At 43.6% G+C, this 25,867-nt stretch overlaps 1 protein-coding gene across 1 annotated transcript in view; it reads right to left on the bottom strand.

Moving 5' to 3' along the window:
• KDM4B (lysine (K)-specific demethylase 4B) overlaps positions 1–25,867 on the bottom strand; it is a 78,432-nt gene that overhangs the window by 6,732 nt on the left and 45,833 nt on the right. The window contains exons 10-17 of the mRNA XM_010002474.1: positions 22,320–22,489; positions 15,882–16,390; positions 14,521–14,641; positions 10,946–11,124; positions 9,497–9,719; positions 6,793–6,869; positions 6,118–6,173; positions 5,544–5,652 (exon numbers count right to left, since the gene is read on the bottom strand). Of these exons, the coding sequence (XP_010000776.1) occupies positions 5,544–5,652; positions 6,118–6,173; positions 6,793–6,869; positions 9,497–9,719; positions 10,946–11,124; positions 14,521–14,641; positions 15,882–16,390; positions 22,320–22,489 (1,444 nt within the window). The remainder of the gene's footprint in view (positions 1–5,543; positions 5,653–6,117; positions 6,174–6,792; positions 6,870–9,496; positions 9,720–10,945; positions 11,125–14,520; positions 14,642–15,881; positions 16,391–22,319; positions 22,490–25,867) is intronic.

Raw genomic sequence — 25,867 nt, 5'->3', positions numbered from 1 at the left:
GAAAACAATGTTTTCAATTTTTGAAAGAACAAAACACAGAATAACTGTGTAATAATTTGTTCTATTATATTCAATGGAACATTATACCTATTAGATCTAATAGAATATAATTTTATATAATGGAACAAAAATCTTGCATGTTTATTTTACATATATAAACACATCAACCCTAAATGTTTCCTGTCAGTTCAGCTGTTGTAGTTAATTCAGTCACTGTTTTGCAAACAGAAAAAAGGAAAATATTGTGCCAAGCGTCAGAATTACAGGAGGGGAAAAAAAAAGGGATTAAGTTTTTGGTGGTTTTTAAACTCATTTTCTGCAAAACAGATCCACTTCTTAGGCTAATGGAATCTGACAGCACTTCAGGGGGACAGGTCAGCAACCCAAGCTGTGTGACTGCTTCAAAAAGAAATCTGAATTTTTTCAAAGCTAAAAATCACAAGCCTTATGGCACCACAGACTTGGCAGCAAGCTCCAGGTGTCAGTGGGCAATGAGATACATTTCCCCATGCCCCAACAGCACCAAATTATTGTTCTCAGCCCCTCGGAAGTACAGAAGACTTTGGGAATCCCAATCTAAAGAAATTTAAGTTGGAGATTTGCATAATGTTTCCAGGCAGCTGGATGGAAACCTCGTTCTTAGCTTTTAACATATCACGTCTAGGGCATCTGTTACTGATGGGTGGCAGGTTCTTCACCTTATCTGAGGCTTGGGCAAGGCCAATCAAGGGAAATTAATATCACACACGTGAGACAAAGATGCATTTTTACTTCTTAGAAGGAACAGCTCATAGAAATGAAAGCCTGATCAACATTATATGCCCAGGAATCTGACTACTCAGCTATGTAATTTATTAATTCAAAGAAATGTCCACATATAAGGAGGACAGGAGGACATATAGAAGGCAGGGGGTTTTGGTGCCCATTTTAGATGACTGTCTCTCAAGCACTCTGCCCCCAGGTCTGACTCCCTCCCTCCCAACCCACCCACTCATCTCAACAGAAACCTCCTACAAACACCCTCTGATCCCACAAACGACAGATTCTTTTTTTCTCTCTGCTGTCTGACAATAACCAGAGCCTTTCCTCCCCTCTCCCACCCCTCGTGGCCTCTGCTTTACCTCACTCCCATGACAGCAGTGCTCAGAGCATGCAACATGACACAACACATGACCTACATTTTAGGATCAGTATGAATTAGTACATCCCATGGGATGAGGAATGCAACGTCAGCTGCCCGAGATCACACACCAAACCAACACCACCCCCAGAAGGACAAACTCTGCTTCTAGAGCTGAGCCACCTTACCAAAAGTACCTTCCAAAATACAATGGGTGGCATCCTATTATAAACTAACCAGGAAATGCAAAATGAGAAGTGCCAAATTTCAGTGTGGTGTTAGTGTTGGCACAGCTGGGAGGCAGGGCCCCCCCGTGCTAACTGGAACACATTGACAAGATAAAGCCCATTCCTTCTCCAAAAAGTATTCCTCTTTTCTTCCTTGAAAGCAAAGCAGACAAAAGAAAGGGAGAAGCATTTTGTCCAACATCACCCCTCCTCACCAGGGTCTGCCCCACAGGTCTATGAAATAAGGCAGATTCCCTTCCTGTGCATTAACTCAGGTCCCTGTGTTTACATCAAAGATTAATTTGGCCTTTGTACTTAAGCTAACAAAAGCCAGGAAATTCAAAGCCAGAGCCTTAGTGTTGCCAGAATGTGGTTTTTAGTATTTAATAAGCTCTTCCTTTATCGCTCTGTAAACCATGTTCAAAAGGCAGATAAGCACCACAGCAAAGTGCACAGCAGGAACAGGGCACTGAAAGCAAGTCAATAGCAACAAGATCTCATTATTAAACTGCCAATACCTAATTCTGCTGCCAGCAGGGACAACTGCTGAGATACAGCGTGCTCAATATTGCCTCTCCAGGGAGTATTAACCCTCCAGGATCGGGAATCTGCCTTCATGGATGCAAAACAGGATTCTTCCAAGCCAGGATGATTAGTGTGCACCTAATGACACCCCAGTGACAAGACAAACTCCTTGTGACAGGCAAAAGAGCTACAGCAATGGAACTGAATAATATCCTAGAATCATGGAATGGTTTGGGATGGAAGAGACCTTGAAGATCATCTAGATCCAACCCCCCTGCATGGGCAGGGACACTTCCCACCAGCCCAGGCTGCTCCAAGCCCCATCCAACATGCCCTTCAACACTGCCAGGGATGGGGCAGCCACAGCTTCCCTGGGCAACCTGGGCCAGGCTCTCACCACCCTCACACTCCACAATTCCCTCCTCATGTTTCACCTAAACCTCCCTCTGCCAGTTTTAATCCATTCCCCCTTGTCCTCTCATTACAAGTCCATGTCAAAAGTCCCTCCCCAGCTTTCCTGTATATATTCAGAGCAAACATGATCAAAAGATAAAGAAAAAACATGAGCTGCAGTCAGACTGAAATGCAGAAAATGGTAGAAAGGGTGAAAACAAGTATCTACAGGGGGTGTCCTGAGGGTGGGACCAGACTCTCTTCAGTGGTGTCCAGTGACAGGACCAGGGAGATGGGCTGTGGTAAAGCAGCACATGCAGATTTCAAGACATTTTCTGTTGGAGGGGAGGTAGCAGGAAGAGAGAAGGTCTAAAGCATCTTCAGAATAACTGCACACTGGAGAGTCAAGCCCTAGCTGAGAATAAAGCAATGGGCTATCTCCTGCACCATGAACACTGCAATTCATTTACTTCACCCAGGACTGACAGCTAATTATTCCAAATTTCCAGGTCATAAATAATTTAGGTTCACAGGCCTGTAACAGGCCATTCATCAGGAAACATGCAAAATGCAGTCTTTAAAATGATACAACATCCACAAATGGACTGAAAGGTCTGTGCTTGAAAGGGGAGGCCTGGTGTGTGCTCAGAGAACAGGAGCCTTTAAACACATCACTGCAGCTCCTTGTCACCTCAGCCCTCTCACAGTAGCAAACATATAAAGCAATACCAAAAAAATAATAAAAAAAATCACAGAATCATTTCTGGTTGTAAAAGACCTTTAAGATCATCGAGTCCAACCATAATTTAACTCTACCAACCATTAACCCAGCTCTACCATGTCCAGTGATTAAACCATGTCCCTCAGGACCACATCTACACAGCTCTGAAACACCTCCAGGGATGGTGATTCCACCACATGCCTGGGCAGCCTGGGCCAGGGTTTGAGAGCCCTTTCAGGGAAGAAGTTTCTTCTAATATCTAATGTAAACCTCCCCTGGTGCACCTTGAATCTTCTTGCCCAGATACCTCCTGCCTCCTCTTCCCCTCATCCATTCACTTCAATTGTCCTCAACCTTCCTGTCATTCCTTCTCTCCTGTTCCATCAAAGGACATCTTTCCAATTTTACCTAGTACTGCATCAGCTCCATCACTGCCAAAGTCATCAGGTCCAACACCACCACCTTTTAGTCAACCTTCAGTTGACTTCAGTAAAACTTCAGTTTATCTTCCTAAATATGCAGCTGCACAACTCCAAAAACCAGAGCCCCCCCAATTCCTGACTCCTCATGAGTTCCATGAATTACCTGCAACATCCTACAAAGAAATCCAACTCCATGATGGCTCATGAATGTTTCTCCACACAATCTTATCCTATTTAAACAGCCTTTAGGCTCAGGAGGATTGATTTGCTTTCTTTCCTGTGGCCAATGATGCTAATAATGCCACACTCTAGGTGGTAACACCACCAACCAACTTTTCAGCAGCCATGGCTGGTGTGTGCACACATCCTGTGATGGTGCTCACAAACACAGACCAACAGAGCTGAAAGATTTTTATAATCAGTCTAAATATAACAATATTCACCTGATGACATTCTTGAGCACAGAGTAACCAGGCTGGAAGTCTGCTTCTCACATCCTACCAGCTGGCCTGGCTGCACAGACCCCTTACAGGGGATCACACTGGCATGATGACAGAAATACCAGCTCAAGGCCTGAACCTGAATCCAAATCTACCTGTACTACCAACATTCCCTGCAGGCAGGGTCATGACAGATCCTGGCAGAAATAGAACAGCATCAGACCTCTAGAAAAGTCCCCCTGAATCTGATGAAGCTGTGCACAGCACCAGCCATGCTAACACCTTCCAAATGAAGAGTTTAAAGCCAACCAGAATTAAGTGGCAAGACAGGCTCTTGCTACCTTCAACACAAGGAATTGGTGCCTGTAAATCACACCCTTGGACTGTGTAAGTCAAGGTAGTTCATGTAAAAATTCTCCACCTTTCCTGAGACATGAACAAACCACGATGCAAATGGAACACAACACTGCAGAAACCAACAAAGCTGTGAAGCTTTAATTCAGGAATGAAAGAGAAAGATGTGGAGCAGGTCTGGGATGGAGCAGCCAATGCTTCAGAGGAGCATGAAGCAACAGTGTTTTAGCCACATGAATACCACCCTGGCTCTACAGGACTATAAGGCAGCCACAGAAGAGTTAAAGAATAAAGTCTTGTTTCCTTGTGAGGCTCCATTAAGCAATACAAGTGAGTCTCGTGTAAAATGATTTTTAGTTTGTTACAAGTGCTGGTAATGAAGAGGGTGCATGCTGGAAGTGTCAGATGATCCATAAAGAACCACTGCTCTTAATATTTATTACTCTCCCATCACACTGCTCCATCACTCCACCTGAATAATGAATGCTTTTTACATTCACATTTGTGTACAAAACCCATTTGCACAACAGAGAAATAACTCTGGAAGCAGACAGAGATGCTTCCTAATCTCTCAGCCAGGCCCTGGCTGGGCTGCTGGTTCTAAACGCCTGCCCAGTTAACACACACATCAATGCTACCCAATGCATCACTGCTGCCTCACCTTCCCCTCTACCACATTCCCAGCTGACTTCTGAATGAATAAAAGCAGCAAAAGCACAATTTATTTTGCAATAACACACTACAGTGATGGGGCATTCACTAACATTAAGATTAATTGCTCTGAGCTAATGAACCATCCATTACTAATCCCTCAGATGAGGCTACGCAGCTAAATAACAAGTTGTAGGTGGACTTGGATTAAAATCTTTGCAGTCTCACCTTGCAGTCATAGCCACAAAGAAATGTTTATTAATTTCTACAAGAGATTTTTGGATAGAAAGGGGAAAATATTGTAAAGAAAGATGAGCCAGCAACATGTCAGCTTCTTTCCAGTCACAGCGTCCCTTCACACTCCTGCCATGCAGAACTTTAACTAAATGGAGCTTTCAGGTGGTTTAGCCCTGACTGCTTGGTGGATCAGTGTCCAAGGGGCTCTGCCCAGGGGAAAAGCACATTCCTGGAATGCAAAGACATATCTGATCATCACAATTGGTTGTGTGTCCAAGCACTGAGACAGTACCTCAAAAGACATCCTGATAACACAGCTTCCTTTGGAAATCAGGGTTCCATCACCTCCCATCTCAGCTATTTCATGATCACACACAATGTTTCCTTGTCTAGTTAAAGCCTTTTCCTTTTTTTTTTTTGGCTCTTGACTCTCTCCAGTTAAAAGACACCTACCAGTTTCCATCTCTGCTCTGGAATAGCACTGATATCCACAGGATGACGCTCTATTACGTTAAGAAAACGGGCCTCAGGAACAGCAATAGCACAGATTAGATGGACCCACCTGGAAAAGTCAGAGAGAAAGCAGAGCCTATCATTGTTTGAATTAAATACTCAAGAGGGCAGTTAACATTTCCCTGCCTCCCTCAGTATCAAGGTGTATTTATGGTGGTTGGCAGCCTTGGCAACATCATCAACTGACTGTTAATCACAGTCACACAAGGTAAATGTCTCTGGAACAACAGGGATCAACCTTCCTATGTGTCTGATCTTCAAGTGATATTAAAGATTCTCTGAGAAGACTTCTCTGAGAAGACTTCTCTGAGAATGAGCCAGATTTAACAGTGTTCAGAGCAACATTATCCCTGCTCCTGAAAAGCCTGGTGCAAGACAACACAGTCATTCAAGCTCATTCGGACAATTTAGTGAGTAGCAGTTACCTCCAGAATGCCAGAAGTAGCTGTTACACTGAGCATCAAGACCAAATTCTCAACAAATATTGACAAAAATACTCAAAGCCATCACTCACCGCCCATCAGTGGTCATCTGAAGAGCTCCTCCCCTGAGATTGCATAGGCAACACTCCTGTGGGAACAAAACTGCTTCAGAACTGGGGCAAAAAACTCTGCTAGACTGCCTGTCTCTCCCAAAAAATGACATCACCACATCTGGGATGCAGAGGCAAACTGTGCCCTCCCACCACCCATCTCTGGTGAAGTATCTCAGGAATTCCCAGAGGTGCTAGAGCATCTGCTATGAGGTGCTCCATGAGGACAGGCTGGGAGAGTTGGGTCTGTTAAGCCTGAAAAAGAGAAGGCTCCAGGGAGACCTTAGAGCACCTTCCAGTGCCTGAAGGGGCTCCAGGAAAGCTGGGGAGGGGCTTGGGACAAGGGCAGGGAGGGAGAGGACAAGGGGGGATGGATTAAAACTGGCAGAGGGAGATTGAGGTTGGACATGAGGAGGGAATTGTGGAGTGTGAGGGTGGTGAGAGCCTGGCCCAGGTTGCCCAGGGAAGCTGTGGCTGCCCCATCCCTGGCAGTGTTGAAGGGCAGGTTGGATGGGGCTTGGAGCAACCTGGGATGGTGGGAGGTGTCCCTGCCCATGCAGGGGGTTGGATCTAGATGTTCTTTAAGGTCCCTTCCATCCCAAACCATTCTATGATGCTATGAGGAAGTCTCCCTTTGTCTCCAGAGGAGGCTCTTACCGCAGCCCACGCGTTGGCCGAGCACCGTGAGCAGGACCAACCCTCCTTCACCAGGTCTGGACGTATCCCATAACAGCCTGAAAGAAATGAAGTCATATCCTTCAGAGTTTTGCTGACATATCTGTGGTACTGACTGGTTGACTTTTAAATTCAGAAGCGTTTTTGAAATCAGGTGCAACTGCATTGAGCAGGCTCAGTCAAAAGTCATAAGGAACATCAGCTTTAGGAAGGGGAAAGAATTTGGGAGCAGCAGGTCTAAAAATTAACAGAAAGCCAACACAGAGGTCACCCACAACATTTTCCTTCTCTTTTGCAAGGACCATAATTGTAGTACTTTGATCCTGCAGGTAAGAAATAGACTTCAAAGTGATGCTACTACTGCTGGAAGGTGCTCACCCATCAAACCAGTAAAGACCATTGAATTTTAGCATGACTGAAGCAGTCATCTTTGTATTGTGAGGAAGGACAAGCCCACTGATAAATAATAATACTGTACATAATACTACAGTGTATACTGACACAAGGAAAGTAAATAAATGTGTTTCACATTATTAAACAGCATTTAAACTAACAGTAATTTCTGGTTACATGAAGCGTTAGAAACATCAGACTTTATAGAGCATCAGTGACTGTGACATGCAAGCACCAAATCCTCCTACATACTTCTCTGCAGCACCAAAATCATAAAGTGGTATAATACTAATTATCAAGAGAGAAATATGAACAAAAAAGCCCTTAAAATCCTGTAAAAGGCACCAAGATTTGATACTGAAGACAACAGGGACAAGACATACAAATAGTTTTGAAAAACTGGATCTACTTGATTCTCACCAGCTGGCAAAAAAAGCCTGGAGGAGAAAATTAAACATAGCACAAATTGCTGGCCAGCATCCTGGCTAACACAAAGTTCATCCCATGGCCTTTACTTATCCTAACAAAATGGAACATTAAATTGCAGCTGGAGCATCTCCAGTGACTGAATTGGACTTAAAAGAAGTTTTTCAGCAAGGACTGAGATGGCCACAAGAACCTGATTTATAAAAATCACCCACTTAAGCAGAGAAACATGATGTCAAAAAAAAGTCAATAATATAGATCCAGGGCTGTCTTCCACATCTGAAGTCTCTTTTCATCATATGGCAAAGCAAGAAAGTAGATCCAAGGCAGTCCTAGAAAATGGGCAAGGGGGGGTGAGAGGGGTGATGGGCTGAGCTGGTGATGGAGCTGAAGGAGAAACAGCCCCTGAAATCCTGCTGGATGTACTGACACTGCAGGAGGGATTCCTTGCTCCAGGACCACAGCAAGCTGGACTATGGGATGTGAGAAGAGAAACAGTCCCACTTCTGAACACCAGGCTGTCCTGTAACTATGATCCAACCAGAACAACAAAAATATGCTCTTTTTAGGAATTTTGTCACCACCTTTCAAGCCCAGAAACCTTCACGGGAGCTTTGTTCTCTCTGTGTCCTTGCTGCTGTCCTAACCCAGCACAGTTGGGTGAGGGCACTTCTCAAGAACAAGCAGACTGCCAACTGGTTTTGCAGCATGCTGCCAGATTAACCAAAATACACCTCAGCACTGCAATCCTGTAATAAAAGCAAAAGGACTCTCTGCAGCAAAGTCAAAGGGATATCACAGTCTGGAAGTAAAAACAGCAACAAGGAAACAAGATGTTGGACACCAGCTCAGACCAGATTTCACTTCTGTCCTATCCTCAAGGGTTGAACAAAGCCAAAATAGAAAGGTAAATTTCTCTACACCCTGAGACTGCAGATTAACATCACCTTGCCCACATCCCTCTGTCCCTAAACTGACTTTAGTCACTGAAACCATTTGGATAGACTGGACGATGGAGGACACGTGGATGTAGAAGGTGCAGCACCTCTATTTTGATTTCTGAAGACAGCAGAATTTATCCCCACACTCACTCTGCATCCCATGCCCTTATTAGCCAGAAATGACCACAATCATGGATGCAGTAGGGAAATAAAAGTTGCATTCCAGTTCTCCATGCAGAACAATCCTGCTGAGCTGCACAGGGACCTGCTGACTGTAAAATTGGAACAACAAAAGTAATTCCAGCTGATGCAAGTTAAATAAGATTTCCCATCTGTCACGATCAAACAGCTGAAGAGTAATTCCTCACATCTCCTAATACAGTGTAAATGTTAACTAGATGTACAATCTACAGTGAAGGTACACCCCACCAGGATTAATCAGACCTTCTTTTAGACGTGACTAGCAGGGAAACAAACAGACATATGTTTCTTTTTGCAATCAAGTGCCATTCCTACCAACAGTAACACAGACACCAATAAAACCTATCTCAAGCTACTCCAATCTCTGATGCACGTGACAACACCAGGGCCTTACCCAGCACACCAACATTTGAACAAGGGAAAAGAATGCCAGCAGCTTTGTGATTTCTTGCTTTATTACCAAAAAATTAAAGATGACAAAGGAAAGAATCTTTTCTGTGAGAATGAGCCAATAAGCAAACAGAGAAAAATATTTGAGTGCATTTTAAAGGTCAGTGACTGCCCAGATAGACCCAAACATACACATACTAGTACCAGAAAAGGAAGAAGTGGGAGTCACAGCTATAACAAGTGTGCCCAGAAGGAATTCAAACACAGGCAACATGCAGAGAAACCTGGGAGTTTCTCAGGACCCAAAAAGCTTTAGTGAAGAAGGAAACACTCACTAGCATGAACTTGCAGGCAGCATTTGGCACAGGATATCAAGGGACTGGTTCCATCCTCTCCAATGTATGAATTTGAAGGAAGAGGCTCTGTGTTTTCTCCACTTGAGGTAAAGCACATCTCTGGGATCAGAGGCTTGGTCTTCTGTCCACACTTGGAAAGGTGGATGAAAGAGGTGGTCTCCCCCACAGAGACTGGGACAGCTTCTTTAACCATCTGTAAGGACTTAAAGAGAAAATGCCAATATATGGAATCACTTCTTCCCTGCTCACAGTTTTAACCTTAAAGTCAGAGTGTTCCCCTTGAAAAACAGAAGTCACCCAATACCTGACCCCATGCAGGCAAATTATGAACTTTAGATCCTGCCTTTTCATGCAGGCCCCCAGCCCTGCCTTGTGCTCCCCCCTCTCTTCCCTAGGCCTGTCCTGAGATCTGTCATTTATTCTGAAAGCTCAAAGTCATTTATTCTGAAAGTTCAACAAAGAAAAACAAACAATGAGAAGCTTTCCCTGTTTTTCTTCTGTCAAAATCTAAATTCCTAAATCACAGCTGAAAACATCAAGGAAAAAAAAAGGAAAATATTAATTAAAGCAAGACCTTAAGACCTTCCCTCCCCCTCTCCCATCATTTTGGCATCCTTCCCTGCTCTTTCTGCAAGAATTTCCTCAGAAGGACATTTCAAGGTTACTGGTAGCAAACCAGAGTTAAAAGCAATGGATTAAAGCAGCCTCAGCTGTACCCAGTTTTCCTTCCAGCCATTACACAGCAACACCCAGCAATCAGAACAGATCTTTTACTTTCAGTCTGTATAATAAATCAAGAGACTTTATTGAAGTGGGAGGTTGGTTCTGCTTTGCCCAGAAAAAGCTTCCAACAGATACATATGCATCTAAGGCACGTATTCCTGGAGGACACACAAAGCCAGATTTGGCTCTATAAAGCATGCAAGAACAAATCAATACACAACTGGGCAAATAACTAATTCATCTGATAAATTCTGCCTTCCTGCTCATAACATATCCCAAAGCATATTGGTAGTTTCCCAAAAAAAAAATATATGATGGATGTGCTTACTCAGGAAGTTTTCCTTTTGCTGCTTGTTTGTATATGTTCAGAACTCTGGGTCTGTATCTAAACAAGAGGGTTCATGTGCCACACGTGGCACAGTTTTCCTGCATGAAACAGGGTTTGCAGTGCAAAGCTCTTTGTGTGTGATTTAAAATATGAAAGCTGGGAAAGCCAGAAAAGCTGCGAAAGAGAACAAAAAAGGCTCCATCCACTGCCTCTACCAAATCCAAAGACAATTCTTTGGTGGGCAAAGTATATGAGTTTTCTTACTTAATGACAGAATCCCAGAGTGGTGGGGTTGGAAGGGACCTCTGGAGATCATCTAGTCCAACCCCCTGCTAGAGCAGGATCCCCTAGAGCAGATCCTACAGGAACACAGTTACCTGGTTATAGGGGTAGAAGAGGGTACAGACAGCACAGTATGGCTCACTCAGGGCAGCAGCTGCATTGAATTTTCTTTCAGCTGGGAAATTATGTGCTTTATTCTTCCACTGGAGGGAAAGTAAAGATTTCATAGCCTCTGGGTCACTCATATCTTCCTCTCCAGAAAATGGAAATGTTTCTAGGAAGAAAGAAAAAAATAAATAAATCCCCAAACAATGGACAGTCAGTAGAAGCAAAACAGGCTACAGAAGGTAGAGGCAAAAGGCAGCAAGGTGGGGTTAAACAGCTGATGTTTTGACAACAGAAGAAGTTCAATGAGTAAGAACATTCAGCTCACCCATGATTCCTCATTTGTGTGTGCCTCAAATATTTCCTTGAATCACAGAATGGTTTGGGTTGGAAGGACCTTCAAGATCATCCAATCCCAACCCCCTGCATGGGCAGGGACACCTCCCACCAGCCCAGGTTGCTCCAAGCCCCATCCAACCTGCCCTTCAACACCCCCAGGGATGGGGCAGCCACAGCTTCCCTGGGCAACCTGGGCCAGGCTCTCACCACCCTCACAGTAAAGAATTTCCTCCTCATGTCTCACCTCAATCTCCCCCCTCCAAGAGAGACATCGATGACCTAATGGAACTGGCCTTGAGGAAGAAGGAAGGGAACCTTGATTTGTTGCCTTTGTATCTCCACTTTCTGGCTGTGGGAACCTACAACATCCTTTTAATGAAGCCAAGTCCAAACTGCATGATGTACGTGCAAAGAAATCCCCCTTCCCCTCCTCCAGATGAATTCTCTGGAAGAGGCTGGTGCTGGTTTGGTCAGGCCAGCTCCCAGTCCCACCAGTCAGCAGCAAGCCTGTGTCAACATTCCCAAAGTGCATCCAGTAGCTCCTGCTGCCAACACCAATCTTGGCCATGAGGTATCTTGAGCTCAAGTCCTCATTTTACTTTCCTGCAGCTGCTTCCACCAAGCAGACACCACTAAGCCTCCCATTTGCATTCAGCACCACCTCTTCTTCTGCCACAGCTCTGATAGGTACTGCTTGTGCTAATTAGTTTGCTAATTCTTTGTTTTCCCAAAACCTTAAAAAGGCCCTTGGTATTTTATGATTAAACCACAGCAGAATCCATTTGTGTCAGTTTGGGACTCCAAGTTTCTCACCGTTCCTTATCAAGGAATTTTGAATCACTGTAAGCGTTAAATAAATTTTCCACACAAGACTAAGTATAAATCACTCCTTGCATTGTCAATCTGCAAAGTTTCCAAAAGAACAGCTTTGGCAAGGAGAACTCAAAAGCATCTTAGTAGAACATTATCCCCAGAGCTCAGCACATTAAGCCAAATTGTTCACTGCTTCACTGTTAATTACTGGAAATTCGTCATTAATGTCTGAGTCTCCTCCCCATTCCTACCTCCCTTTTAGAGTTTCAGACTCTTAGGTGAACAGAAAGGATAAAAGGAAGTTGTAGCAAAAGACTAATGGCTAAATTTACATCTCACATTTTACATGTTCCTCTCAACTAATCTGATATTTGCCAAATGGAGGAAATTTTATTGTGTTTAATTCATCCTTTTTTTGAGATGATGAACACTGTGTATCTGTCACACTTCACATGAAGGTCACTTCCTAGAAAGTGTCTTTTCTTACTATATTTTTTTATCTTGGTACCCAAAGGCAAACAGTAATTGGTAGTACTACTGCCTTTTCCACAACACAGCACAGGATTCTGCTGGCAAGGGGGACAAACAGAGCCAGCCTTGCTATCAGGCTCCAGCTTTCCTTCCCAGAGGAAGGTCCTGCTTGTGCCAGGAGCTGACTGGCCAGTACAGGGTGTGTCAGAGCAGAGCTGGCCCACATATCAAAACTGATTTACAGGGATATGTTCTACACTCTTAACTTCAGCTGCATCTACTCCACATATCATGGAAGGCACAGATAAAATTGAAAGACCAGCTGATACTTCCAAGATGTCTCACTTTCAAAGCAGAGCTCAATCCTCACCTTTTGAAGAGATCAAGCACCTTTAATGACATTTTAAGACATGACCCAAAAAACAAACCATGTGTTTGTCCAAATTTTAGTCAAGGCACATAAAGAGACAGGCAGGGATCCATGGTGCCAGTGAAATCAATGAAACCAGGATTATAATCCAGAGTGACAGAAGAAAGGAAATGACTGTTGTAACTGCAGCTATGTTATCATCACCTGCACTCATCCCAGGATGGATCCTGGGTGACACACAGCACTCAGGATGGCTCCTGTATTTTAAGCAAGTTATACACAAGTAGAAAAGACTACCAATTTGTGTCAACTGAAGCTCAGTGTGACATTTGCATTCCCTTAATTTACATGCTCACTCTTCCTCACTGCAGCCTCCACATCATCCTTACACGTTAGCCCTGAAAAAGCAAGGAGTGCACAGAGCTGCTTCTATTCCCTGGCAGGGAAGAAAATAATCTGTTTGATCAGATTTTACCCACCAGTGCTGTACATCAGCCCCCAAGAAATGCCAGCTTTCACAGAAAGTTGCTCCTGAGTCAGGCAGCAAAGCCCCTGCACACCATCCCAAAGTCAAACCTGTGAAAAGATGCTGCCTAATGAGGACCCTTCACACAAAGTTTGCTGCAAGGTCCCACACCAAAACAAGCTTACTAGTCTCAACTGCCTTTCAGTGCTTCACTCTGCTTTACAGATGTGCAAGACATCAGATGCATCATCCTTGGTAAGGAACTGGAGCTATGTATGTGCAGAGTATCCACTTCCTTCTCAAAGGTTCTCTAAAATCCTTGGAAGGAAAGCAAACACCAAGGATGTTCTCCTTTTGAATTTGAAGTTTCAAGTACCTTGAAAGCAGGGGCTGCCAGCTACACCTTTGTGTACATGTCCCAGCATGCAAAAGCTTCTTACTGTGGGCTTTTCTATATATTCTGAGTACTTTATCACCTGGGCAAGACCCAGAAGCAGTAAATTACAGGCACAGAAGAGAAGTGAGAGGTAAGAGAAGTTTGTTTTCTCTGGGTTCAGACTGCTGTGGCATTCACAGTGACTAGAACATGGGAAAAGAAAAACCAGTGATGTGCATTTAAACACTGAGAGACTTTCTAATTCTCATTTCTGGATCTGCCAAGAAAAGCTGGACCCCAACATTGACATAAATGAAAAACCCATCCAGAAACTCAGAATTAACTTTCCCCATACACACAACAGCAGACCCAACCTCTACTGCCCTCCGAGGTGAACAGATCTCATTTTAATGCAGTATCTAAGAAGGAGCTTTTACTTTAAGAGGTTGTTTTCTGTGAACTCTTTTTTCCCTTTGCCCAAAATGCTGCCTCATTCTGCAGCCAGCAAAATATTTTTCTTGAGAGAAAAAAAGGGTGGGAGGTGAGAAGGGACACCTCCCACGGCTGAATTTCATTTCCAGCTGGGTTATGAAAATGAGAACATGCTGCATCTTCTATCAGCTAAGTGTAACACAAAAAGTTTCAGATCATCCAGTTCTGTTAACAGCTTCAGCAATTTTTTTCAGCTCAGACAAGACACACAAGCATCCTTAATGCTGCTGCAACTCACCCTCATCACTCGAGGTCTCCTGTTTCACCACCGACAACGGGGAGCGCGTTGGTGGTTTGCCCAGGGGATGTCGACGACTCTTCTTTATCTCCATCTTCATTTTTGAAAAAGCAGAAGCAGTCTGGAACAAACCAGAAAGAGTCTGGAACAAACCAAAGAGTCGGGAACAAACCAGAAAGAGCCCGGAACAAACCAGAAAGAGCCTGGAAAAAACCAGAGGCAGCTGGAAGGGAACCCCAAAATATCTTGGCAAGCAAGGGGGATTACAAGTACAAGAGAGGCAGAATCCTTGTCATAAAGAGTTCCTGAATTTCCATAGCAAACTTTCCACTGCCTTTTGGCTGTAATCAATAAGCCCCCTAAGCCCATTACTGCAGCAGATAAAGGCAACGCTATCTCTTGGATGTTGGGTAAACTAGTGTTATCTTAAAGTCAGAACAGCCTTTAAGTCTGTCCATTCCATTAGCTTATGAAAAGTCTGGTCAATCACATAAAGAGCCAGGAACTCTAGCAAGAGAATCATGTGCAGGGCAGAGAGGACCAGAACAAGTATATTTATATTGGTACCCACTGCCCTGTGTACCAGGCCACATTGTAAGTACTGCCTGCACCCTCCTCACAGGGGCTCACAGGCCTCTCTGTGATGGGCACCAAACACATCTTCCTCCTTCAGGAAACCAACCACTTCCCAAGGAAGAAGATGCCTGTGACAGGTTACATGCCCTGAACCATCATGCCCATGTTTTCTGCCAGCTTTTCCAATGCTGTCATCTCATGATGCAAAAGATCCCCAGGCAGCACTACCTAGGCCAACACTTAGAAGCACAAAGCACATGCTGGAGAAGCAGAAAGCTCATCAGCTGCAGAAGTCAGAAACAAGGGAGAGGAATTATTAAAATGTTGGTGCCATCACAGTTCCCCTAGGGATTGTTTGGTTTTACCACTCTGAGAATAGTTGCCCTGCAGCAGCCACTTGCTTGTGCTGGGTCTTCCTGATACTGTTTGAGACCAGTATTATCACAGAATGGTTTAGGTTGCAAAGGACTTTACAGATCATCTAGTTCCAACCCCCTGCTCCCCCCTAGTGGGACACCTCCCACTAGACTAGGTATTAGCAGCAGGAAAAGAGATTCTCTCTTTTATCTCTCAAAGACAGTAATGGGTTCAATTAATCCTCCAGCCCCAGTGCAATGAGGGACTGAGCTGTGAGAATTTGTCCCATGACAGCACCCTGTGGTCACCAACATGGCATGGCCCCACTGAAGGCTCAGGCACAATCCAGGCCTCCTCTCATTCCACGTTTGGTCCCCAACTTGACCCTTAAAACTAGCAAGTCTCACAGTCACCTCCTCCACACGTACCTGTACATCACTGACCGCTGGGGCGATCCCTGGAGTTTCTACTTCTGCCTTCTCCTCCTTCCCAGGGATGTCCACAGGGACAGTTTGCTCCCTCCAGCCTGGACTCCTCTGGGTGGCAAACTGCTCAAAAGCCTGTTGGCAGGACATGCGCTCCTTGTCAAACACCACCTTCTTGGTCCGTGGCACCACGTAGAGCATGGGAATGATGGGCCGAGGTTTGAAGTCATCCTCCTCCACTGGTGCCTCCAAGGGCTGGATGATGTTCAGGGGAGCTGGGGGCAGGCTCTTTTCTGCTGTGTGCACTGTGGCAGGTGCTGGTGGCCGTGCTGGTGGCACCTCCTCCTCTGCCAGCTGCTGCGGTGGGACCGGTGGGTTGGGCAGCGGCGGCTGCTGCTGCTGCAGAGAAGCTTGAGGTCCTTGCAGGTGGTGCTGGTGTTGATGGAAAAGGTGCTTCTTCTTCCTCTCCCCTTTTACTTTTGGAGGACGGGCCTTCACTTTGCAGTCACCTGCTTCAAGAAATAGGCAACATTTAGGCTCACATGCCAAGACTTCTGGGCTTTCAATATTTTTTTCTCCTTCTATCAAATAGCTGGGCTAACACAGGACACTCTAGCACCACCTCTCCCCTCCAAGAGGCAGACTGAAAGCTGCAGACACCTTCAGCTGCACCTCAGCACTGCCTTAAAAAGTCCATTTTAGAAAGAAAAAGACTCGTGTCATTTCTATGGAGTATTTAATTCCTGAGTGGAGCAGAAAGGCTGCCAAAATGAATGTTGCCCGGAGGGAAAATATCTAAAACCCTAAGAAACTGGAGAATGTGCCAAAAAGATGTCATATCTGACATTAGCCCTGACTCTGTGCTCCAAGTTTTCTGGATCACCAGCCTCCAAAGTGGGGTGTGCAAGACCATCCCCTGGGCTGCAAGAAGAAAATATGTTTGTACCATTGATAAACAGATCTTTTAAGTGGTATTTTATCTTATCTCCTCCTTTTAAAAACGTTTGTGCTTTTTAAAAAATGGACATAATGTATTAGTACAGTAATACATGCATGGATTTTTATAAGTAAGTATACACATATTGGGAGGTGTGCTCAACATTCTTGTGCTGATAAGGGGGTGCAATCAAAAAAGTCTGGAGACCACTGCTGTGTGGCACTAGTTTGGCCCAACCTCTGGGCCACCCCCATTCTCTCTGCTCCCTCTCTTTGCAAGCACAGCTCTTATCTGAGTATTATTGTGCATCAATGCATTCACCAGCCCAAGGAAATGAAGAATTGAATAAAGATCCCTGATTCATTATTGCCAAAAGATTTCTACTGTAAGGGCTTTTAAAAAAGATGCCTTTAAAGCATAAATCAAGTACAGTATTGAACTAAGTCTGTTACAGACACAATGCCAGCACTGGTTACTGAGATATCCTTTCCTAACACTCACTCCATTTGTCCTTGTTTCTCTGAGCTTACTGTCATTCATCTTATCTGCAAAGTGTTGCAGGTCTCTTACATGGCTGTGACAACAAAAACACTTCTTGAGCAGCCAGACATCTCAATATTTTTACCAGAGGCAGTAATGACCCATAAAAGTCCTCCCCATCCATCTTCCCAACAGCACTCTGTTCAAAGGAGCCACACAATCTTGAGTTTACAGCAGTGATTAAAATTCCTAGTGGCCATTAAGCAAGTGTCTCTAGGTTAGGAAAGGAGATGCCTTCACATCCTGCCTTATTCCATCTAGGAAATGCATGTTCCCTTTGTCCAGCTATCCCCCCCACTTCATGACTGAAGGTATCAGTTCACTCAAAGGGAAGTAAATAATAGATGCTCCACAGACTGATGCCAGGGCTCTATTTGTTTCACAAGAGATTGTTTTTCACCTGCAGATGCTGTGACTAGATCAACCTGCTGCAAAAGGTCATTTTCCCACTACTAGGATGGGGAGGAAGGCTGATGGCAACAGCAGACAGACCATTCACCCTAACAATGAGGTTCCACCAAGCCCAACCTTCTCACACTCCTCCACCAAGGACTACACCAAAGCCAACCAGCCAAACTCAGCAAGCAGAAAATCAGACCAACCATCACACAATACCCAGGGATCTGAAGGAGAAAGGGTTTGAAAAGAGAAGGTGAATAATCCCCATTGAATACTCTCTGCTGAAATCTCCTGGGAGATACCTCAACCTGCAGTGAGGTGTCCCTGCTCAGAGCAGGGAGGTTGGATCTTGATGATCTTTAAAGTCCCTTCTAACCTTCACCATTCTATGATTTTAAGACACTTCCCAGAAATTTGGTTTGATGACTTTATTTACACTAATTTATAAACATGGGAACAAGGCCAGCCCAAATAGTTAGTGTTGTACTTGTGTGGGTAGCCCCTCACATAAACTGGTTTGTTCTATCACAGAGAAAGGAATATTGAATTTCCTTAGAGAAACAAACATACTGAATGAAAGGCAAATTAGATTTTTTCCCCAGTTGCACAAAACCAGATCATATTTACTCTCTATACACTTGCAGAATTCTCTGCCCAACAACAAAACAAATGCCATTCACCAGCTTTATGGACTTGTGAATGGGGAATGTGACAGCAGCTGGCACGTAGAACTCTGCTTAAAAGTTTTTGCATCAAGATGAACAAACTCATTGGCAAGTGGATCTATAAAATCAGAGGCCAGGAAAATGTGAGGTAAAATTCCAAGTCCCTATCTGGCTGTCATGAATACTTTCAGAAAGGAAAGGGAACTTGATGCCCACGTCAGCAGGGTAGGTTAGCAGAGGAACCCATCAGGTGTCCTGTGAAGGGGAAAGGCACAGGTAGCAGAGCTGGTACATGTGGGAAGCAGCAGTGGGGTGATGATTTTTCATGGTGAGAAGACTTGCTGGTTTAGAGATAATTTGAAATACTACACAGAGCTCACTGAAGTTGCAGCTATATATATTAGCTCTGAGAGGAAGAGGTGTTGGTGGGGAAATCAAATCACTTACATGGGGAAATGAAATCACTTACATAGGACCTTACACCTTAACTTTGGGCAGCAAGATTGTAAAAAGCTTCTGAACTTCATCTGCTACATCAATATCCCCTGGTAGCAGGCAAAGACAATTAGAGATGGGCTTTGGCATCAATCATTTAGCCACTCCTTCAGTTACATTATCTGTACTGTCAGCAGGTCAAAAAGCAACTGTAAATTAGGCTTATTAATCTAGCAGAAGCACAAGCACAGAGATAAGATGAAGCTAAACACAGGAGAAAGCCTCTAATCAAGCAGTGCATCCTTCAAGTGTCTGTGTTTGTCTCATAGTTGCACTCAAAGGTTTTTCTTTAATCCACACAGGAGACGGTGCAGAAGATGAAGCAATCACAAAGACCACTCCATCATCCCAAAGTTCCTCCTAAACACTGAGTTCACATTTTCACTTAAACAGAGAATATTACCCCAGAGCAACCCCAACCCACCCAGGATTTATCTCCTATGCTAACAGAAGATGGGAACACAACTGAGAGAACAGCAGGAAGCCAAAGTGGTAAAAAAACACTTTGTGCTTCCTCCTAAGAGTTGTGTCTGCTCAGTCATTACCAGAACTTCAAGCAGCACATGCTACAAACACAGAGATGGCCACAGGGACTGCCAGCAGATTCTGACAAGGCTCTATTTTCTCTACATGATGCCAGAAAGTCCACAAAGCCTCCAGGACAAACCCCTGGGCCATGACATTGTTTGATGATAATCCTTGCACAGTCTCATCTCTTAATGACTTTACACCACCAGATTAAGCAACACTGGAGAAAAACCAGTGAGAGACCAGTCACTGCTTGGCAGTTGGCCAGTTCGTGAGATCTTGCCTGAAGTAAAATCCTCCTGCAGCAAAGGGTCATCTAGAAATCAATTCTGCACCAATCTGCCCTTACAGAGAGATGACAGCAGAGAAGTTTTCAGTTCTGGTTTTACAGGCAGCTTGGTCACAGCACCACTTCATGTCATGATGTACTAGTTTACAGCTGCACTCCAGAGCATCATGAAATGTGGTGAAAAATGACAGACTGGTTTGCAGTTTGGTGTTGCCCTGCTGCTTCTCACATTACTGAAAACAAAACAAAAAGAATCCTCCTGTAAGATACATGGTTTGTAGCCCAGGACAGCAGGACTCTGAACAGGCACAGCCCCACAGGTAACCCTGCTGACTCACTGGGATTTATTTCTGCTGCTCAGCACACCCAGAGAAATGCAGAGCTTACAGGTTCTCCCTTTTCATTTCTAGTCCCAAGACGACCTGCTAAGAATTCTAAATGCATTAATAGCAACATAATAAATTATTAATACAAGGCTGAGTCATAAAAGCCAAAAGAAAACACCTTAAGGTATATGGGTCACAAATCTTGACTACAAGTTATTAATACTCAACTAGTCCAAATAACCAACACAAATTGTAAGACCTACTTTGAAACTATCAATTATTACTTTGATTCTTCCTCCTTCTCAAGGTCATCTTTTGTGGTGTAAGTCAGAAATGAAGCCAAAGGAAAATCAGAAGAAGAGAAAAAGGAAGTAAAGGTGGAGGGGGGGAGTTAAACTGCCATGAGCAGAGCCACCCAAACAGACGCTATTTTCCTTTTCAAGATGAAAGCCTTAGACACTTTAGAGAGGTAATGCAGGCAGTAAGATGTAGAAAAGTAGATTATCCAGTGGAATTTAATTGCTGTACTGCATTAAGAAACTTGTACCTTTGCTAACAGCCACAGGGAACACTAGACCTGTCAGGAATTGCAAAGCAAATTGTCTGGTCCTGGTGACACTTCCTGCAATGGTGCTGAAAAACAGTTTTTTCCCTCCTGTGCTAAGTTACAGAGCTCTTAACATGTGGTCTGAGTGTATGATTTGGCACCTATTCAGCTAGAACAGAGTCTTTATTGTTCCTCTGCCATTCTAAGGGTCTCGGGTCCATCTTTGTCACTTACCACTTGCCTCTGAAGGGATACCAGCATTTTTGGGCTATTTATTACTACCCAAAGTTGTACAAGAGCTAAGAGCACACAACTTAACACACTGCTGACCCTCCCAGGGTTAGGGCAATAGGAATGAACTATCTGCACTGTGCTACTCCTGCTCTGTACAACAATGATATTCAAACTCCTTATCTCCCATGAAAAGAGAAAACCCACAGTGGAGCTGAGAGACTCTGGCACTGAACAAAGACCTCCATTCTTTTCCCAGAGCTTCCACAGATATCTTTTAAAATCATGATCAAGGTTCTCTCAACAGTTTGCAGCATCAGTTTGCTCCAAATGCTAAACAAACAGTGCATATACACAATATCTGAAATTTAATCCACTGGTGTTTATGAAATCCTCCAGAGTGCCTCAAAGAGAGAGCACATCCCAGACACATCAACTACTGAATCACTCACATTAGAGGGGGAAAAAAACCAATAAAGCAGCTTCCTTCCAGCAAGAACTGCAACATTTCACACACAGCCAAGGAAAAGAACATGTCACAAAATCATGCCCAGCCAGATGGCTGTGGTCAGGCCTTTGGACTAAAAATATGTATTAGGAAGATGGCATGAAAAAAACCACAAAAAACAAGATATTTTCTGGGTTTGCAACAGGCCTTCAGGTATGTTTTGCCTTAAGTCTTGGTGTATTCAAAGAAACAGCTTCAAAGAATTTTAGAAGACATTGTTTCTTACAGGACCATAATATTTAAAACATGATGTCCAGAAGTGCCAGTGAGCAGAGAAAAGTAAAGTGACTTATCAAAGGGTGCACACAAATTTAGGCACAGATGTGTGCAAACAGCTCTGTCATTTTATCAGCTCCCATTCCTCTGCCCTCTAAGCAGTTTGGAACCTGTGCTTTCATGCAGAAGAAAACAAAGGACTGGGATTGTTGTTATGGCCTGGTGTGAACTTCAGCCATGCAGAGAAAGTAAAGAAGCTTCTCTCCAAGAGCCAGGCTTGAAGAAAACCAAACCTTCAACTTGGACTGTGGATCCCACACAACCTAAGGCTGCTTTTATTCACAGTCTCTGCAAGTAACTGAGAGGAAGGAATGAAGGAAAAAGGGAGAAGATTAATTGCACCAGGGAGTGCACTAATCTTTCCTTCTCAGAGTAAGACACCAAATATATTTATTTGTTTCTCTATGGAATATTTTAAAATATTCCTCCCCTAATACATATTTTTACAGACCTGTAATAGTTTTGGCAGAAATTTCAAGCCCTGCCAAGAAAGCTATTTGGACTGAATCCTTAAAGAGAGGGAAAAATCAATTACTGCTGTAAATGATGGTGTCTTTCAGTGAGCACAGATTTAGCATTGGGAAAGCACTGGTACTTCAACAGAAATAAACAACAGCAGAAAGTTATTTACAAAAGTGTTTTAGAGAGCTGTCTTGCCCCAGCTCTCCACTGATCTGCCACCAGGGAGCAGGGCCCTCACCTTCTCCCTCAATCACTTTGGTTCTCTCCTCTTCCTCTAAATCTGCCCCTCTTTTCAGCTCCTCCTTCACTTTCACATCTTCCAAGGCAGTTTCAATAGCCATGACATCTCCAAGAGACTTCTGATCCTCTGTTTTATGTCTTCTGGGTTGACTTCTTTTTCTGTGAGACCTAGAAGTACAGAAGTGTGATTTGACACAAAAGAACAGCTTTCAACACACACAATTATCACTGCCTTAAAATGCTGAATGCAAAACAAAAGAATCTTCTTTGGAGAAAAAAACCACAAAGTAGCTAACAATGGCTACAGGTCAAAACCAGATATCTGAAAGGGAACAGATGAGCCTTGCATAGCACAACATTTAAGATCCATTCACAGCAGCCACTAATTGCCTGGGTTTCTTGCAGAGCTTTTCCCACTGATCCCAATGTAAGGATCTCATGAGCTGCAGTGAAAATTATTTTCATTGTATTTTACATCTATTTTGTTTGTATGTCAAAACAGAGATGAAAATTCCTTTCATCCTTTGCCTCCATCCCATAATTTCTTTTCATTCTGGACATGCAAACTGCTGCAAGTCTGCAAAGCATCACCTTCCAGCTCTGAAACATGACCCAGCACTGCCAGTTTCTAAGAACACACTATAATAGATGCATAATCAATAGGCAGTCTGTGACTTCTCAGCACCACAACTCACAGGGTGCAAGGCCCATGGGGAAGTCTAACTAAAAAAAGTGCATATTAATATGATCAGACAAACACTAACAAGTCAATAGCAATGTTGTTCCTTTTAAAGAGTCAGTGCCACTAAGACAAAGAGGTGACAGTGGCCACAATACACAAATGCAGACTCAGAAGTCAGGAGCATGTATTTTGGTTAGGAACTGTATTAGGAGCCAAGTGCCCACACAGCTACTCACTCACTCCCTGCCTCTCCAGTGGGACAGGGGATGAACAGGAAGAACAGTCACAAAACTTGTCAGTTGAGACAAAGTTTAATAGGTGAAGGGAAGAGGAAAGAATAAAAAGATAAAGAAATCAGCAAAGGAAATCCACTCACCATCTCCCCCAGGCAGACCAATGCCCAGTCAGTCTCCAAACAACTGCCACCTTGGAAGCCAATCCTCTTCCTTCTAACTCTGCCCCAGTTTTTATTGCTCAGTGTAATGTTTTATGGTACAGAATATAACCCCTTGGCCACTCAGGGTCAGCTGTGTCCCCTCCCAGTCTCCTGCCCCAGCATAGTCACCAGGCAGGGGGAAAAGCAGGAAACAGATTAACTCTGGACATGGTGCAAACCCTGTTCAGCCAGAGCCAAAGCACTGGGGGCAGCCACCAATCCCAAACACAGCCCCCTGGGCTGCTATCAAGAAAGTTAACTCCATCCCAAGCAGACCCAGAGCCATTTATTCTACAGGATCTATCAAACAGCTGCTTGAATGTTGAGTTTAAAAAAGCTCTGATTCAGAAACCTGCATTTTTTACACCATTTTTAGCACGTAGGGATTATTTTGAAAGTAGAATCTTCCATATGGCCTCCCTGCTCCAGGCCCTTTGCATCTACCATCATGTCACAAACTCTAAAATGCAATCACAGCATCAGCCCAAAGCTCTAGAAAAGCTGAAATTCAGGTTCCCAGCCTCAGAGCCCAGAAATTCAGCTGCTAATTAATTTGGAGCACAACGGAGTGAAGAGCCCTTAATCAGGTAACCAACAAAGAAGGAAGAAAAAAAAATTCAACCCCAGGTGAATGATTAATAGAAAAGAAAGCTGATCCATATGCAGAGTAATTTATAATTGCTAAACTCTAACCATATGGTAGCTCTCCAAGTATGGATGTTAACTTCACACCTGCAAGACATTCATTAGCAGGAACACTCAGCTGAACCCAGAAGGATCAACTTTTCTCTTCACCCATACCCTAAGTTACACATCAGCTTCTCTGTAAAGGGAAAAGCAAGGTGGGAGGAGGAGAGAAACCTGTGAGACTTTCCCATTGCAGCTGGAACTTTCCATCATTGGTGAAGAAAACAGGGGAGGAGACTCAAGCATTACAAGCTAATTTTAGTGCAGTATGTGTTTTATTCCTGGGGTGTAGAAATGCCAGGCAAAAATTAAATCACAAAGCTTTCTATTCACAGCAGGTCAAAAAAGCTCTTTTTGCAGTGCTCTTCTGACTCTGAAGTTGTGGAAAAATTCAGACAGGCAGAAAACACATCATTTAAAGCAAGTGTGCTTCCCCTACAGCAGCTGAAGGCTGCAGGATTCCAGAGGTAAAAATGTTCTGAATCTGATATCATTCCATACCAGAAAGGGGCTTTTTTGTGGACTAGACTAAAACAGTCTCTTGCTGCAGCCATAAAGTAAACAAAGTTGAGTTTTTCAAGGTAAGTATGAATGACCTTAGAGAAGAAATAACATCTCTCTCTGTGGAGTTTAAAAGCTCCATTTTCCAAAAGAGCTGGCAAAAAAAAAAGGAGCAATTGTGTCCTTTGAAGAACAGACCACAGAGTGACTTAATTTAAGTAGATACAACTGTGAAGAGGTCTGAGCAGAGGTGAATCCCATTCTTCCAGTAAGTCCATCCTGCTGAGAAAAGCAGGTCTTCAACTAAAATTATGTCTTTCCAAGCATAGGGGAGAGATGACTGCTAAGCAGTATTTGACAGCTTCAAAACTGCTTCAGGATAATAGTGACATAATCTAGGAAACTATGAAGAGATAAGGGAGGAAATAAAATACCTGCATCTTTTGTGAGAGCTCAGGTTAAGTGAGAGGCTCCTCTGCTAAGCAGAGGGAAAATAATCCTTGGTGTTCATTCAGTACTTAGCACTGTGCAAATATTAGTACTTTACTGGCCACAGGCAGTAAAGAGATTCCCAGTTTCCAGATGAGGAAGAAGAATATCCAGGGACCCACTGAAGTTCAGACAGTGATAGTACATAGAGCAGAAATCACAACTTCTAACTCTTATACACTGGTTTTCCTGAAGGTCACTACAGAAGGAATAGCTGAAAACATTTTAGGAAGATAACCTGAGTGGAGCAGCACTGCAGAGATGAGCTCTCTGTCAAAATACCCTTTTTGTTATGGCTTTTGGAGCATGGATTTGGTGGGGAATACACCTGTCCATTTCAGCATTTGTAAAACAATGGACAAGTCATTTCATATAGAAAAGGCAGGACAGGATCACCAGTCCAAAGCCACTCCAGGTGACTGAAAACTGGATGACAAAGACCAGTTCTAGAGAAAGAGACACAATCTAACTAGTATGTTACCTTTTATCTTTGATAGAATGCCTAAATAAATCAGTTATCAAATGATCTGCTCAATAGCTTTTAAACTGTTACTCAAAGGATCCTCTCAAAGATGACCCCAGAAACCTGAAGTGTATTTAAAGCTTTTTTCCTGGATTTCAGAGAAGTGATGTTGGAACTGAAATTACAAGCAGAATTATCACACCTGGACAAAAAGGTACCATTTCTGTACAACACTCATACCAGAAATGCAACAAAGAGCAGATGAGAGCAGAAAGCTTTGTGTGCTGC

This window comes from Chaetura pelagica, unplaced genomic scaffold (assembly GCF_000747805.2).
Source record: "Chaetura pelagica isolate M959 unplaced genomic scaffold, ChaPel_1.0 scaffold1081, whole genome shotgun sequence".
Taxonomy (NCBI): Eukaryota; Metazoa; Chordata; class Aves; order Apodiformes; family Apodidae; genus Chaetura; species Chaetura pelagica.
Note: the sequence above shows the minus strand (reverse complement) of the source record. Positions and strands in the feature narration are given on the sequence as shown.